Here is a 16,714-nt window from a genome sequence, read left to right on the forward strand (position 1 = left end):
GCCCCCTAGTAATAACAGCCCACTTTGTTGATTACAGAACAAGAACAACATTTATTTTACCTGGTGCTGATTTCTGCTGCTGGATCTGTGTTGATTGTCGCTGCAGTCAGTATGTACTACCTCTGCAGGAAACAAAGAATTACAGGTGAGCAGTGCAAGCAATTCATCTCCACAAATATTTATTTTATTTTGAGACAGATCTGTAAAGACTAAAAATAATATGTGATTATTAATTCATGCAGTCAAGGCTCAGGAAGAGGACAGAACTCATTCAGCTTTGTGCAAACCATCAAGACGAGAAAAGGTAAGGCTGTAGCAGTCAGTTAGTGTGATTGAAGTTTGCTGATTGAAGTTGTGTGTGTAAAGTGCATCAGAAGGTCAGTGTGCAGACTCTGGCCTAACCGTCAGCTTTATCAAAAGGACATCCGTTTAGCTGCAGTTTGCACTTCGGTCTAAATCTGGCTCTCAGATTGATTAATGATAACGGCTAAATCATGATTTTTTTTATGTATATAATAATTTTGTATATAATTATATTGTACTTTTACCATTAACAGCAATAAAAAGGCACCGAAAAATCATTATACATTAAAGAGTTAGCTGGTTATCCACCAATTGTCATGTTTGCTGTGCACATTTACATTTGTAAAACTTTAATTGGTGACAAAAAAGAGGGGGAAATTTGTCCTGCACTACTTTCATCCCCGCTCTCACCTATAATAGTTCAAAACACTGTAGTAATTCTTTTGAATGACTATAGTGTTTCATATGGAGTCACTTTAGTCCTATAGGTGATGGAAAAGTTAGTAGTTGTTAACAGAGGTTGTGCTGAAGTCTGGTGTGAAGCAAACTGCAGCTGCGGTTGATGATTTCATAAAGATGCACAAAGTGACATGAAGCTTAAATGCCGTTATTTGCTTTGTAGACGAGCTGCTGCAAGGAGCTTTCTGTTGCTTTTGTGCAAAATGTTAACCATCCTCAGCTTAGACACTGACGTCAGCATCTGTTCTGCGACATTCTGAAGAGCCTAAAAGACAGAAAACAAATGTTATTCAGACTAATGTTGTCATTTATTTTCAGTATTTTATTTTTTATTGATTATGTTTGTGCTTTTGTTTCTTACAGAAATCAAAGACGGAGGCCGTCTATGAAAACGTCCGCAAAAAAAGAAATCAGAAACTGCAGGCTGCAGTCTAAAAAAATAACGCTGCACTGCTCTTTCACTGGCAACTAAAATGTTTTGTTTTTTAGTTTTCACATGCAAAATGAAATCGCATTTTATTGTAGATTCCTGATCCAATTTAGGGCATTTTTTAAATAAAATTTGTATTATTTATTTTGCTTTGCTGGATATTTTAGCAAATGTACAGTAAAAAAAATAACGCACAAAAACATCAGAGCATCACTTTTCATCAAAATATTAGGTTTCACATCGTTTTCATCATCAGACTATCAGACAAAACACACACACACACACACACACACACACACACACACACATATATATGTACAGTATATATGGAGTGTTTATGTACATACAGTGTTCAGCATAATTAAGTACACCCCATTTTGAAAATGAATAATTTTATCCATTTTATACATGCAAAAAAAAAATGCAACCTACAAAATTATTCCTATATTGTAACATTTGTATTTAATATTTTTCTAAGCATAAATTCGTCTGTACTAGTTTTGGCCCCGTAATTGTAAGTTATTTTGTTAGATGAGCTCCAGAGTTGGCTTTAATACTAATCCAATGTATATGCACAAATACAATATTGTGTAGCTTCATATCAAAAATATGAATTTAAAAGATAGATTTGTGAGGGGTGTACTTATATATGCTAAGCACTGTATGTACATAAACACTCCATATATACAAAAATGTCTATTAAAAGTCAGGATTTCAGCCATGATGATTGAATCAGATCTGCTTTAATAACATTTACAACATGAGCTCCGGTCATTTCCATTTGCCAGACAAAAACTAATTAAAGCATGTTCTGATGTTAAAGAAGACTAAGAGCTTTTAAAAGTGCAAGGCACATAAAATATTGTCTCCTATACAGAAATCATAGTTCAGGATATTCTGTGAACTGTCTTTGGTCAGTTATAGTAGGACAAAATAAAACTGATGCATAAAACCGACTCCTGTGTCCATCTTCACATGAAATGCACAGACTTGATAATAAAATATTCATCTCAAATAAACCCTCATACAAAAGACAGCAATTAAGCTTATTTGTACAAAATCCATCAACAAAGACAAGAATAACTGAATATTATAATACAATATTTGCATATTTGTTTATGATTATCTGTGAATCCCTCAGATACTTACGCAGCAGCAAGAAACGCTGATAAAAAACAAGAAATAACAAAACATTACAGAAACACACATCTTACACTCCAGTGCAGTTTCACTGTTATTCTTGACAAATGCATATAAAGTGTCACCTTGATCCTAAATAACCAGTCTAGAGAAACATTAATATTATTAGTAATAACGGCATATTATTATTATTATTATTCTCATGGATATTTCTCTCTAGTTTTGTCAAGATGCTAATAAAACTGCTGATATTTCTTGGCTGAATCTGGTTCTTTATAAGTATTCGTGTTCACAGCTGGGTCTAAATAACCTGACTAATCATATAGCAGGCCTTGTTCAGTAAATGCAGCTGTTATTAACATTTATAAATACAGAAGAGAGACACTGCTTATAGCTGGATCAAAACCACATGTGCACATTGTGTAGCATTTACTAATGCATTATTAAAACAAGAACTAACACACAACAATGTGTTTTCACTAGCTAACATTTACAAATATTAATAAATACTGCAATTAATCATTTTGTGTGTTCACACAAGCATTATCAGGAGCAGCAGGCAAGTGCAGAAACTCCATTGAAAATGCTGTGGTAAAAAAAATAGGTTGAAAGTCTCTTTACATTCCAATAGTAATGATTAAAGTAAGTGATCCAAATTTATTTATATGTATTTTTATAATCTGGGTAAAGTGTAGGATTTAAAGAAATGTTCGTCCAATTGCAATAGGCAACTCAAACTCTCTCTCAACATCTGCAGATTTACATACCCATATATACACCAGATTAATACATCAGTAGTAGTGCGTTCATGAGAAGCATTTACATTTACAAACATCAACCTGAGCTTCGTTCTGAAAGACAGAAGTCAACTGGCCTTGTACCCACGAAAAATAATTTATTATTATTTTTTTTTTTATAAAAAAAAAGCTGTATCAATACTACTCTAAAATCTGAATCAATATTGGGGTTGCTTGTGCCAAATTAGGTCTAAATGATGACGCCATGATTCCAGTGTTTCTATATAAACAGGTATGACTGTTGTAATTATGCTTGTTTATTAAGCTTAACATAGGGACAGCAATACTGACAAACTTATATGAGAGAGAGGGAATCAGCAAAGTAAACATGACTGATGCCATGTTAATACCAGGTAATGAGATGCATTTTGGTGGATCTGATCACAGGTAAACGAGACACATAAATATTTTAATGGTATGTTTGTCCAAAGCCCATTATTGATACTGCATTGCTCTTAAATGTTATCTATTTATATCTTAGATGACATAATTAACCTTAAATTTATTTTTATTTTAATGATCAGATTTTTCCAAATGTATAACATTATTTTTTTCAGAGATTACATTAAATTGAAACCAAAATGTCCTATGGGTGGTGCCAAATCTTTATCTTAGTCACTGAATTGTTCATTCAGATTCATTCAAAATTGCTCATTTATAAATTAGTTGAATCTTCAGGAATGACACGCTCAGAGATTTCTTGTTAACCTCCTTTGTTAAGTGCTTCTTTAATGGTAATGTGTTTAAATTGTTGATTTAAATAGTAACAACATAGGAGGTGTAAATAAAGTCTATATTGTTGTCGATAATGTGCAGGGAAAGCTACTTTAGTTTTACATTAGGCTATTTTAGGTTCCTGTATATGTAGTACGACAGCTGTAAAGTTATGTTTTGTGTCCAGGTAATGATATTGACAATATTGTAGAGTGATGTTGCTTGACTAGTTTGCAGCTCAAAATTGGCTGCAAAATTTTACCAGAAAATTTGAAATGTTATTTGTATAGATGTATACATTATGTGCATTGTAGCTACCACTGTGAAACTAAAACAGGTAAAGTAATGAATACTTCACACTTAAGTACTTATTTAAGGCCGTACTTCTATACTTTTACCTGAGTACAGAATTGTAGTCAATACTTCAACTTTTACCAGAGTCGTTTTAAACATGAGTGTCTGTACTTCTACTTAAGTAAAGGATGTGTGTACTTTTGATTGTATTCCTTTACAAATTAGCTCAGCTGCAGTCGTAGCACATAGCTGCTTTTCTACTATCAGGCTGATTAACCAAATAGAACCAATCATTCCATTCATGCTGATCCAATTTAATTACTATGGAAATAGATTTATTTTCTACTGTGGTGCTGATAACGGAACTCTGAAATTTAATACAAAGTGTCAGCTGTTGTTGTGTCAATGTAAGTGTAATGTAAAGAGCGATATGAACAATGATAGGATATGTTTTTAGAACTGCTTTCTTTGATATATACCTAAATAAATAAACAAATAAATAGAGCTCTTCCACCTAGCCTGATACAGAAAAACTGGCAGCCTGGTAACCGAGTGGCGACATCATAAACACACAGCCCTGTCTAGAATTGCACAGAAAAAAACATGCTAAATATAATTACATTTTTCAAAAATGTTTTAAGTTTGGAGTCATAAAGTATTATAATAGTATTATAAAGTAGGGTTGTCACGATACTGGAATTTGGTACCTATTGATACGTTTAAAATTTTTCAAAAATTGATACTATTGAAATTTTAAAAACGTCCATTTCCTGCTAACATTTAAGCTCTGTTGTGTTCACATGCTCAACAGAAATGGCTGTGATTGGCCATTAAGATCATCAGTACACCAAACTCACAGCTGTTTACTGAGTGTAATCACAGATACAGGGACACTGGAGCACTTTAAAAGCCACGATTCATCAGTGGATTGCTCTTATGTCAACTTATAGACAAACCAGATGATCGACGTGACTTTGAAACACTGCAGTGTCCCTGTATCTGTGGTTACACTCAGTAAACAGTGGTGAGTTCAGTGAACCGGTGACCTTCATGACCAATCACAGTAATTTCTACTGCCCTTAAATGTTAGCAGGAATCGGACATTTTTAAAATGTCCGTATTGATTGGTACTAAATTCCAGTATCATGACAACTCTACTATAAAAATTTCTCACTGGTGAATAACTCATGGTGTAGTGTTATAATGTTGCTTGTGGTTGTCTATTAAGTATACTTCCATGACTTAAAGTATGAAAGCGTGGCTTTGAACAGCAATTATGTAGTGAAGGACATGCATTTTCAATGCTATCAGGCTAAAGTTAGCATTTCCCAGATCTCCTACTGCACCTTTAAGATATATAAAAATATATTAACTAAAAATCAGTTAGAACTGGCTAACATTCAGGTCACCAGAAATGAGTTCCTGCTAGTTGCCCATCTTCTTGTTCAATGAAAGTTTTAAACAATAAACCAGTGTTACGTTGGCATCTCGATGGCAGCTTCAGTCTCAGTCTGATTAGTGGACGAGTCGCTGATAGTTTCACCAATAGAGTGTCATTCTGATCAGGAGACGAGCCTTCAACACCTTTTGCCTGTTGAGAAAGAAATAAAATTGAGGAAGACAGAAGACATGGAGCTTTCCTTTGAAATAAATAACCCATCTTCAATGTACAATGACTACATTTACATGCACATCTGTAATTAATTATTTACCTTAATCTAACTAACAGAATAATTTGATTAAGCCAGGGGTGTCCAACCTCGGTCCTGGAGGACCGGTGTCCTGCATATTTTAGTTCCAACCCCAATTAAACACACCTGAACCAGCCAATCAAGCTCTTAAGCTGCGGTCACACTGGGCTTTTCCTCCCATAGACTTCCATTCATACGCACGCCAATGTGTCAGACCAGAAACGCAGGGTCATGCGTTAAGTTTCGCAGTTCGCTGCGGTGCAAAGTTCAAGCTTGGTGAACTCTGACCTGCGAAATTGCATCACTTGACTGCGTGAGACCAATCGAGGATCAAAACATGACCTCTCTGGACAGAAATTTAAAACATGAAGCAATCGCTGGCTTTTTTAATGTCTAAACAAATTGTTTAATCTTGCCACTTTTCGCAGCGCGACAGAATTTCGCACACACAAAGCCTGGTGTGACCGCAGCTTTACTGGGTACACTAGAAACTTCCAGGGAGGTGTGTTGAAGAAAGTTGGAGCTAAACTATGCAGGACACCGGCCCTTCAGGAATGACTTTTGACAGCCCTGGTGTAAGGCATGAGTTAGAGGAGTTGTTTTCAGAATGTTCATTTCCATTTCCCGTTTGACATGTTAAAGCACATCGATCGATTAACATCATTACGTCACCACCATATCCAATGGTTCCTCTGGAGTTTCATGCAGATTCATTTTTAATTTTTCAACATTAAAAGCAATTTGGGACTTTCACTTTCATTCAGGAACATTTTATTCATGTCCCTGTGAAAAACTCTGAGCTACTGGATGAGAGTATGAAGTAAGGACTGAAAGGAGAGTGCTGTTTCATTGCAATGATACCGCACACAGAATTAAAAGAAAACCTCTGCATTTCACGGACAGCATAAAAGTGTGTTCAGTGAAGAGTATGTCGGGTGTGACAAGTCTCTAGTTCACTATGCATGTGCACTCAGAGATTTGAGTGTGTGTGGTCCTTTACTGACTGGGTAGGTGCAGAAAATAGTGTCAAACAGTGTGTATGGTTTATCCTGTTGCAAAATAACAGCAAGTTAGATTCATGTGTTTACATGTCTGTGCTGCATTTCAATAATGTGAATAAAATAAAAACTCTATATCTCTTATTTCCATTCTTGTTTAATACGATGAAGACTTTAGTTGATATAATGTGATCCAAAATCTCTGTTTACATGGTAGACTGTCTTAATCGTATTAGAATCAAAGTATTGGAATCCATGTAAACATCCTCACTCTTTCCTTTTACATTTATTAAAATCTTCTTAAAAAATTTGCACATCTAATATGATTGGGTGTTTTATTGTTCTATTATTATTATTATAATTAGTATTTGCTAGTATAAAATGTTTTCAAATGTTTTCACACCCGCAGACATCGTCACCAAAAAGAATCTGAGGTAAGACTTCTCATACATAGCAGTTGGCTAATGCATTATAGGCTTTACATTATAGAAAGAAATAGCAGATGAACCAGATGAACAGCTCTCGATAATGGTTAACATGCTTTCATTTTCGTATTTGACATGAAACACACATTTACTGGTCATCCCACCCTACTCACCATTATCTATTCATATAGCCGTATACATGCCTATTCAGGGTTCATACACATTTTTACTACTAAATTTCCAGGACTTTTTCAAAACTTTCAGGTAAATATTCATGACTTAATGTTTCATGTAATATCTGTGTACACACTAGTTTTTTTTTTTCATCTGTAAAATAGTTTTATTTTTTAAGTATCTTGCTGTGTTTGTGAAAATATTTAAGAAATGTTGGCTTTTACCGTTCATAAGACTTATAAAAATAGTACAAATTAGTAGTAACCCTGTAGTTAGAGATGGTTACTTGACACCACACTCAAAAACGTAGCTTGAATTATGACGAATGCGAGTGAAAGAGAGGCGAAGCTAAAACTGAGACTTAATTTACCCCACACAGTGAACAGATAAACTGCGCAATAGTATTTAAAATTTACCCAATATTACCACCTCAAACATTTTCAAGTAGATAGATTATTGTTAAACAAATTAATTTCCAAGACTTTTCCAATATATTTCGGATTGCTTTCTTTCTCCAAAACTTTTCCAGACCTGGAAAATGCCTTGTCAAAATTCCATGATTTTTCCAGGTTTTCCAGGACCGTATGAATCCTGCTATTTCATTTCCATAATACACTGTGATATAGCCTGGTTCGGATTATATTGCTTTCTCACTACATTCGATCCGCTTCAGAGTTTGTTTCAATCAAGCCGAGACCACCTCATTGAGGCGATCTTGGACAGGTTGTTTAGATCAGAGCGTGATTGCTACAATCACATATGCCAAATGAACCTCACTAAATGGGGAAATGTGCCAGGTTCCGAAACAAAAGTCTAGGTGTGAAAGCACACTTAAACTGAAAGTGGGGCGTTTCATGACACTTTAAATTAAGAAAGGCATTGCCATTTTACATATTGCATAACAGTTTTGATAATTTGTGCTCACAATAGCTCACCTGATCACTGCGCTCCTTCCTGGAGCCTGACTGAAGAATTACAACAAACTCAATTAAACATTCTGACACTCTAAAACAAATCTAATATACTATATCAAATGTATATACATCATATGTCCATATTTTTACTTAATCTGAATGCTTTACTCACTTTTACCATTTGCTTTGCTCTTGTAGCAGCAAATTACACCAGAAACTGCAGCAGCAAGAAGCAGAACAGCAGCAGCAATAACAACAATTTCATATAGTCTTGGTACAGCAGCTGAAAACGACCCAGGATCTGGATATATGAAGACAAATTATTCTTTTTAAAAGAGTGACAAGAGAAACTGGATGATATTCACACGTTTCTACTCATCAATTGGATGAACTAGGCTAAAACAGCAAGATAAACAGAAAACTGGAGCACAGAGAAAATACATGGTAAGCATTTTTACGATAATAACATCAGAACAGTAAACAGAAAATATTTCCTTGATAACACAGCATGCCACTTGAGGTTTAAGTGATGAATATTTTAGGCAAACAAATCCTAATGAAACAGGTGGTATATTAAATTGCTGACATGGGACACCCTTTTTCACAAACTGAAATGATTCTTTGAGGCCTTAACCAAAAATCTACAACTTTCTTTGGTTAAAGTCTTCAATGCAAGTGTAAATAAACACCCTTTTACCTTTTCAAAAACACCTCAGTCCACAGTGACCCATTTTGGTGCCTGTATCTTTAAATGATACTGAGCTGCAGCTCACCCCGCCCCTCTTTGAAGCTGATACGATCCATTCTTGATGTAGAAAACCCACAGCACCACACAAACAGTGCTTATCTGAGCCTCGTGGTACTGCAGTGCAGATGGACGACTGTCATGACAAAGCATTAGAAGATTTTTCCACATTATAATGACAAAATCTGAGGCTGAATTGAACCGTCATGGGTGCATATGATCACACGTTTAATCATTGACCACCGTTATCAATGTAAAATGCATTCAAACAAACATATGTGGTTACACTAGACTGACACACACAGCTCTGCACATTAGAAGGTTATGATCTGATCTAAACACTTGCTAACATCATATTTACAGTACAGCTACATACACGTACATCACAGCTACGTCATTTCTTTGCAGTTCTAGCTTAGCATACCAGCTAATATTAATAATAATTAATAATAAAATATTTTGTCAGACTCACCATCAACAAGAACTCTGAAGATCTTTTTTCTGCTGCCTCTGTTGCTGATGATCTCCAGTTTATATTCTCCTCTATCTCTGTTTCTGATGCTCATGATGGTCAGAGATCCAGTTTGATGATCCAGCTTTAGTCTGTCTCCGAATCTCTCAGCGCCTTCATCACACTGAACATCTGTGCAGATGTAACTGAGATCTCCTCTGATCTGAGCAACACAAATGTTATTGAAATACCATTTAATTTTGTGGTGTTGGTTTGTTGTAGTATCAGTGTTTAAAGTGACCGGATATCCATCCGTCACTGACACTTCCACTTTAACTTCATGAACCCAATGGACATCTGAAGAAAAGAACAGTTAAGAGCAATTCATTATTATTTAAATATAATACACAAGAAGGTGTGGGGAAAATGTGTGTGTGTCGTAAAGACAGTGAGCTGACAAATACACACACTCACAGGCCACTTTATTAGGTACACCTGTCCATATACTTGTTAACGCAAATTTGTAAACAGCCAATCACATGGCAGCAACTCAATGCATTTAGGCATGTAGACATGGTCAAGACGATCTGCTGCAGTTCAAACTGAGCATCAGAATGGGTAAGAAAGGGGATTTAAGTGACTTTGAACGTGGCATGGTTGTTGGTGCACATACAACCTTGAAGCAGATGGGCTACAGCAGCAAAAGACCACACTGGGTGCCACTCCTGTCAGCTAAGAACAGGAAACTGAGGCTACAATTCGCACAGGCTCACCAATTGCACAATAGAAGATTGGAAAGACGTTGCCTAGTCTGAGGAGTCTCGATTTCTGCAGCAACATTCGGATGGTAGGGTCAGAATTTGGCATCAAAAACATGAAAGCATGGATCCATCCTGCCTTGTATCCTTGCTTTAGGCTGGTGGTGGTGTAATGGTGTGCGGATATATTTTCTTGGCACACTTTGGGGCTATTAGTATTAATTGAGCATTGTATCAACCCCACAGACTACCCGAGTATTGTTGTTGACCATGTCCATCCCTTTATGACCACAGTGTACCCATCTTCTGATGGCTACTTCCAGTAGGATAACATGCCACGTCATAAAGGGTGAATCATCTCAAACTGGTTTCTTGAACATGACAAGGAGTACTCAAATGGCTTCCACAGATCTCAATCCAATAGAGCACCTTTGGGATGTGGTGGAACGGGAGATTCAGATCATGGATGTGCAGCCAACAAATCTGCAGCAACTGCATGATGCTATAATGTCAATATGGACCAAAATCTCTGAGGAATATTTCCAGTACCTTGTTGAATCTATCCCACGAAAGATTAAGGCAGTTCTGAAGGCAAAATGGAGTCTAACTAGGCATGGGACGATAACCTTTTTCAAGGTATACCGCCTTTGGAAAAAGTTTTAAAACCTCCAAAATGTTCTGCTATACCATTCCAACGGTATATGTAATAATTTTTTTAACGTTTTAAGTTTTTTAGGACAACAGTATCTCCAGCAGAAAATATATCCAAAGGTTCCATTTTAAATTGTAATGAAATCTGTGTTTTTGAAAATAATGAAGACAGCACAAGTCAATAGTTCATTTCAATTGTTTAACCTGACAGGATTACTTTTCCAAAATAAGTTTGTCAAAATAAAATAGTTTAAAAGACATTTAAAAAGAGCTTATATTTTAAAGCAGTAATCACCGTGATATTTTTATCCAAGGTTATCATACCGTCAGAATCTTATAACAACCCATGCCTAGATCCAACCCCTTACTAGTAAGGTGTACCTAATAAAGTGGCCGGTGAGTGTATATCAGAATTCATAATGTAACAAGCAGACAAACAGTTGAAATATACAAAATATCCAGCTGTCTGAATCTAAAATAAATTAACTTACATTTTTACTTATTTGGACGAATATTTATCCAGAGACAAACTGACTGATGTAAAACACATTCACTGTCAGAATGTATGATTATTTGAACAGTAGTTAAAATGTGTGATTTGACTTTTGGTCAGAAAAGTTATATTTACAGTACTAAAATTCTATTATTATTATTATTATTATTGTTGTTGTCGTCATTAAGTTACTTGAAAAATAAGATCTATGAACGTGAAATTGTGTATGTATTTAAATAGGTGATGATAAAAGCTGATCAGACTTGATGAGATGAGAATCTGTCCTGAACACCAGAACAAACTATTAAAACTAGAAAAACTATTTAAACTCACACTAAACTAGACTTGTAGTTAAAGCTACACATTAATAAAGATATTTAAATCTACTTCTTCCATTAAATAAAATGACTCACCATGAACAACAACTCTGAAGATCTTTTTGCTCAAGCGGAAGCTGCTAAAGATCAGTAGCTGATATTCTCCATCATCTGTGTTTCTGCTGTTCATGATGGTCAGAGATCCAGTCTGATGATCCAGATTCAGTCTGTTTCTGAATCTCTTAGTGCCATTATCACACTGAACGTCAGTGCAGATCACACTGAGATCTCCACTGATTACAGCGATACGACTGCCTTCATTAAACCACACAATTCTGTCTTGTTGGTCTGTTTTAACACCGGTGTGTAGAGTGACTGAATCTCCCTCAATCACTGACACTGACTCTTCATCATTATCATCTTCATCAACCCAATAGACATCTGAAAAAGAAAAGAACAGTTAAGAGAAATTCATTATTAAAAATATACACAATATATAAATAAAATACACAAAACCACATGGGGAAAATGTGTCAAAAAGATGGGATGAGAACCAGTTTCAAGGTTTACAGCGGTTTGGGAAAGTCAAGGTTTTAAAACCGCTGTTTTACCGTTTCTGTTAAATCGTTCCTACGGTATATGTAAGGTTTTTTAAATGTTTTTTATGTGTTGTAAATAAATCTTTGCTTTGGAAATCAATAATTTATTTTAATTATTTAGTCTGACATGTTTCCTAAAATAAAATATATTGTGTTCAATGGATAAAAGTTGTTTTTTTACTCGGGCATTTAAAAAGAACTTATTATAAAGCAGTAATCCCAATACAGTCATATCGTCAAACTGTGGTATATTTATCCAAGCTTATCATACCGTCTGAAACTTATACTAGCCCATGCCTAACTGTGAGTAGACAAATATATCAGAATTCATAATGTAACAGGCAAACACACAACAGAAATATACTAAATATTAATAGTCTAGCTGTCTGAATCTCTGCATACATTCATCTAGATTTTTACTCATTTGACCCAATCTTTATCCAGTGACTAGGGCTGCACAATATATCGCTTCAGCATCGATACCGGAATGTGTGCATCCGCAATAGTCACATTGCATAGATATGTAATGTTGAGTTAGGATTGTATTTGAGCAAAAGTTACAGTTCAGAACACGAGGTTTGTGGATCTTGAACATGACAATGAGTTCACTGTACTCAAATGGCCTCCACAGTCACCAGATCTCAATCCAATAAGGGTACCTTTGGGGTGTGGTGGAATGGAGATTTGTGCATCTGCAAACTCACATTGCATAGATATGTAATGTTGAGTTAGGATTGTATCTGAGCAAAAGTCACAGTTCAGAACAAAAGGTTTGTGGATTTTGAACATGACAATGAGTTCACTGTACTCAAATGGCCTCCACAGTCACCAGATCTCAATCCAATAGAGCACAAAATAGTTTTATCATTTGCATGATCTTTAAGGCCTGAGAAAAACTAAAGTATTCTGGCTCAAGACCTTTTGTCAATTGGAAGTTTAATAAATAATCCTTTTATTGCATTAGTTATAAAATAAAGACTTCGCAGTGTCGTTTTTACATTTATATTTACAAAATCACAAAAGGACGCACTGCTTATTTCACTTTCATTTTTGCTTTATTGTATTTATCGATGATTGTAATTAGTTTGTTACATTTTATGCATGATTCACTTCCCTACAGAATCATCCCAATCTAAATTAATACATTTGGTAACACTTTATTATTAATAATTAAATAATTGCTTATTAGCATGTATGTTAAGATATTGGCTGCTTATTAGCACTTATAACTTGGCCCATACGGAATCTGCACACGCAGAATTCTGCAGATTTCTAACCCATTATTGATTCAGTTTATTTACTTGTGTATATGCATGTAAAGTTATATTTATTCAGTTTTTAAATAAATTTTAGTATAAATATTGGCTAATATAACAATGTTCATGTCATTTATTCACAATATAATTTGTAAAGTAATATTTTCTGTCTTTTAGCAGATGTTTACCAAATAACGTGGATCTAATTGGATTTGCATTGTAAACATTAAACGAAATAGCAAAAAATGTCCACAGATTCTGTCTAGCCCTACTTATAACCTAAATCATCTGAATGAATATTATTCCAATATTTTATCATATTTATTATTTATTTATTGCCACAACAGCAACTTTTGGCTATTTCATGGCAAAATGGACATACATAAAAATATTACACGATAAAAACATATTCGTATCACAATAAAAAGTTACTTAAATATATAAAATATAAATAAATAAAAATCCCAAAAAATATAATTATATATTCATAGTTAAATATGATTTTTTAGTTAAATTTTTTATAAATAAATGTAAGATTCTTCCTGGTGGTACCTTTTTTAAAAATGTCCATCAAAGTACTCTCATAAAAATTGTCTAATGGCATTCAAACTTCAACATTCCAACAAAATATGCTTCATAGTAAGAGCAGCCTGGCAGTAATTACATTTTTTATTTAGTAAATACAAATGAGTTAACCTAGAATGTCCAATTCGAGATCTAGTATAGACAGTTTGATAATGCCTGGTCTCAAATTTACAATTTGCTAAGTGTCTTTCATTTATTTTCAGGTTAATATTATTATAATTATAATATATCATGTTCTACATCCCTAACCTAATACCTAAACTACCTTTATTGCTATTAATAAGGAGCAATTTAGAAGTTTATAGAAGTAAAAGTCATAGTTAATGGTTTGCTAGTAGCAAGATGTGAACATTAAAATAAAGCATGACAATAAATTCTTTCCAAATAGTGCTATTCAATCATTTGGTGAAACTTTAGATACAGTTTATCACTATATATATATATAAAATCTAAAACTCACACTGAACTAGACTTGTATTTAAAGCTACACACTCCACTTTAACACTTAATGTGTTTGTGAAGACCCTGTGTGTATGTGGATTAATATACAGCTGAAGATAAATATCTCTGGAAGATCCAATAAACACATCAACATTCGTTAAACATATCGACTCACCTTTAACAACAACTCTGAATATCTTTTCATTGATGCTTTTGCTGCTGCTGATCAGTAGCTGATATTCTCCAGCATCTCTGAGTCTGGTGTTCATGATGGTCAGAGATCCAGTCTGATGATCCAGCTTCAGTCTGTCTCTGAATCTCTCAGTGCCATTATTACACTGAACATCCGTACAGATATAACTGAGATCTCCTCTGATTACAGCGATACGAATGCCTTCATAAAACCACACAATTATATATTGTTGGTTTGTTTTAACACCGGTGTGTAGAGTGACTGAATCTCCTCTGCTCACAGACACATCGTCTTTATCAACACCAGAAACACCTGGAAGAAAAGCACAGCTCATTATTAGATCAACAATATCAAAACAACTTCTTATGTGGTAAGACAGACATTATTTCTAATGATAATGATAATAATAATAATAATAATAATAATAATGTTACTCTTAGTATGATTTTATAATGTCATATATTTAATTAATTTTACCCTTTAACTGCCCCACCAACAAAATGTAATGTAATGCAATGTATTTTTTATTTAATGCCATGTCAGCAACCAAGGCTATTTTCATGGCAGGAACATTTCAATCACAAATATAGAATTAAAAATCAGCAACCAAAAGAATACATAAATTAATTAAACTTATAAACTTTTTAATGTTAACACATGATAAAAATTCTAAAATCTTTTCTGGTGTCACTTTGTTAAAAATGTCCTTAAGAGAGTTAATTTCATTAAAAAAAAAAAAAAAAAAAGTCTTCTGGAATCATTAAAAGCAGGACAGTCCAGTAAAATGTCCTTTACAGTAAGGGGAATTGTGCAGTACAAACATAGAGAAGGGTTTTCACCTTGGAAAAAACATGGGAATGTATGCCCCACAAACAAAAAAAATTGGATTGCATTTCTTAACTCCTAATGTCGCTAGATAACACACTCAATGCATTTTTTAACACATCCCATAATTTCTAAAATATCAACCATTTGGTAGAGGTTTATATGTCGGTTTATGGTAAAAGTACCAGAATCAATACATATATTATGAAAAACCTGAAAATATGAAGTGAAAGACCAATTTATTTAAAAACAATCAAAATAAAACCTTTTTGAATACTAAATCATCTTTCAGATTCTCATTTTACATGTTCACTTGGGTTTTTTTTTATAATAAAACCAAATTCAAGTGTAGTAGTGCAACAGGATTATGTTTCTTTGATTTTTTTTGTAAACTATTATTTAATTCTTTAAACTACTGTAACAATCATAATTTAAAACAGTCAAACATAGTCAACCATTTGTTAGAGATGGCAGTTCAAGTACGAAATAATTAATTTTTAATCATTAAATTAAGATTAACTGTGTTATACAAAGTATTTTAATAACATCTGACTCAGCTTGAGCTTTGAACCATCAAATGAGCAGAGTTTTATGGACTTCATACTGAATGTTTATGTCAAAGTTTTAACTTATTTAAACTGGGCTGGGCTACAACTAACTTAAGTTGAATATCTGCATCGTTCAACTATCATTTATAGCGTCGATTACACAAAAGATACACGAAAAACAACAACAATCGCGCAAAAGATAAGTTTGACTTGAAGCTAAAATGTCGATGTTATCAGTGTTTGGAACAGGCTTAACGTTAAAGGTCTTACCATTCTCGTGTAAAGTTACAGACAGCAGCAAAAATAGAGAAAATAGGACGTTCATGTTCCCTTTCTGGTGAAAGATAAGCCTTGATTCAGCGAAATAAAGTCCATCTGTTGTTCGACGACGCCATGAAATTACTAGTTTACAGTGATTTTGTGGTACTAGGGATTTAACGGATTTGTAGTCTCCCTCCGCACAGTTGCGCGATGACGTTGCACGCAGGGCGATGTTTTTCCAATCTCCTTACA

At 34.3% G+C, this 16,714-nt stretch overlaps 1 protein-coding gene across 2 annotated transcripts; it reads right to left on the bottom strand.

Annotated features, from left to right (window-relative positions):
* Positions 1 to 8,517: 8,517 nt before the first annotated feature.
* On the bottom strand, positions 8,518 to 16,714 carry LOC130216249 (uncharacterized). 2 transcript variants are annotated; one of them, XR_008835777.1, is made up of 6 exons: positions 16,472 to 16,714; positions 14,811 to 15,140; positions 11,851 to 12,195; positions 9,557 to 9,892; positions 9,037 to 9,220; positions 8,518 to 8,640 (listed from the first exon to the last, which is right to left on the bottom strand). XR_008835777.1 is itself a non-coding variant. In XM_056448148.1 (5 exons), exons 1-5 carry the CDS (start codon positions 16,524 to 16,526, stop codon positions 9,183 to 9,185), a joined length of 1,104 nt encoding a protein of 367 aa, XP_056304123.1. In that variant the 5' UTR covers positions 16,527 to 16,714; the 3' UTR covers positions 8,995 to 9,182. The 2 variants fall into 2 exon arrangements, 1 of the variants encoding a protein (XP_056304123.1); XM_056448148.1 differs by lacking the exon at positions 8,518 to 8,640 and having other exon boundaries at positions 8,995 to 9,220.

Source organism: Danio aesculapii, chromosome 22 (genome assembly GCF_903798145.1).
Source record: "Danio aesculapii chromosome 22, fDanAes4.1, whole genome shotgun sequence".
NCBI lineage: Eukaryota > Metazoa > Chordata > Actinopteri > Cypriniformes > Danionidae > Danio > Danio aesculapii.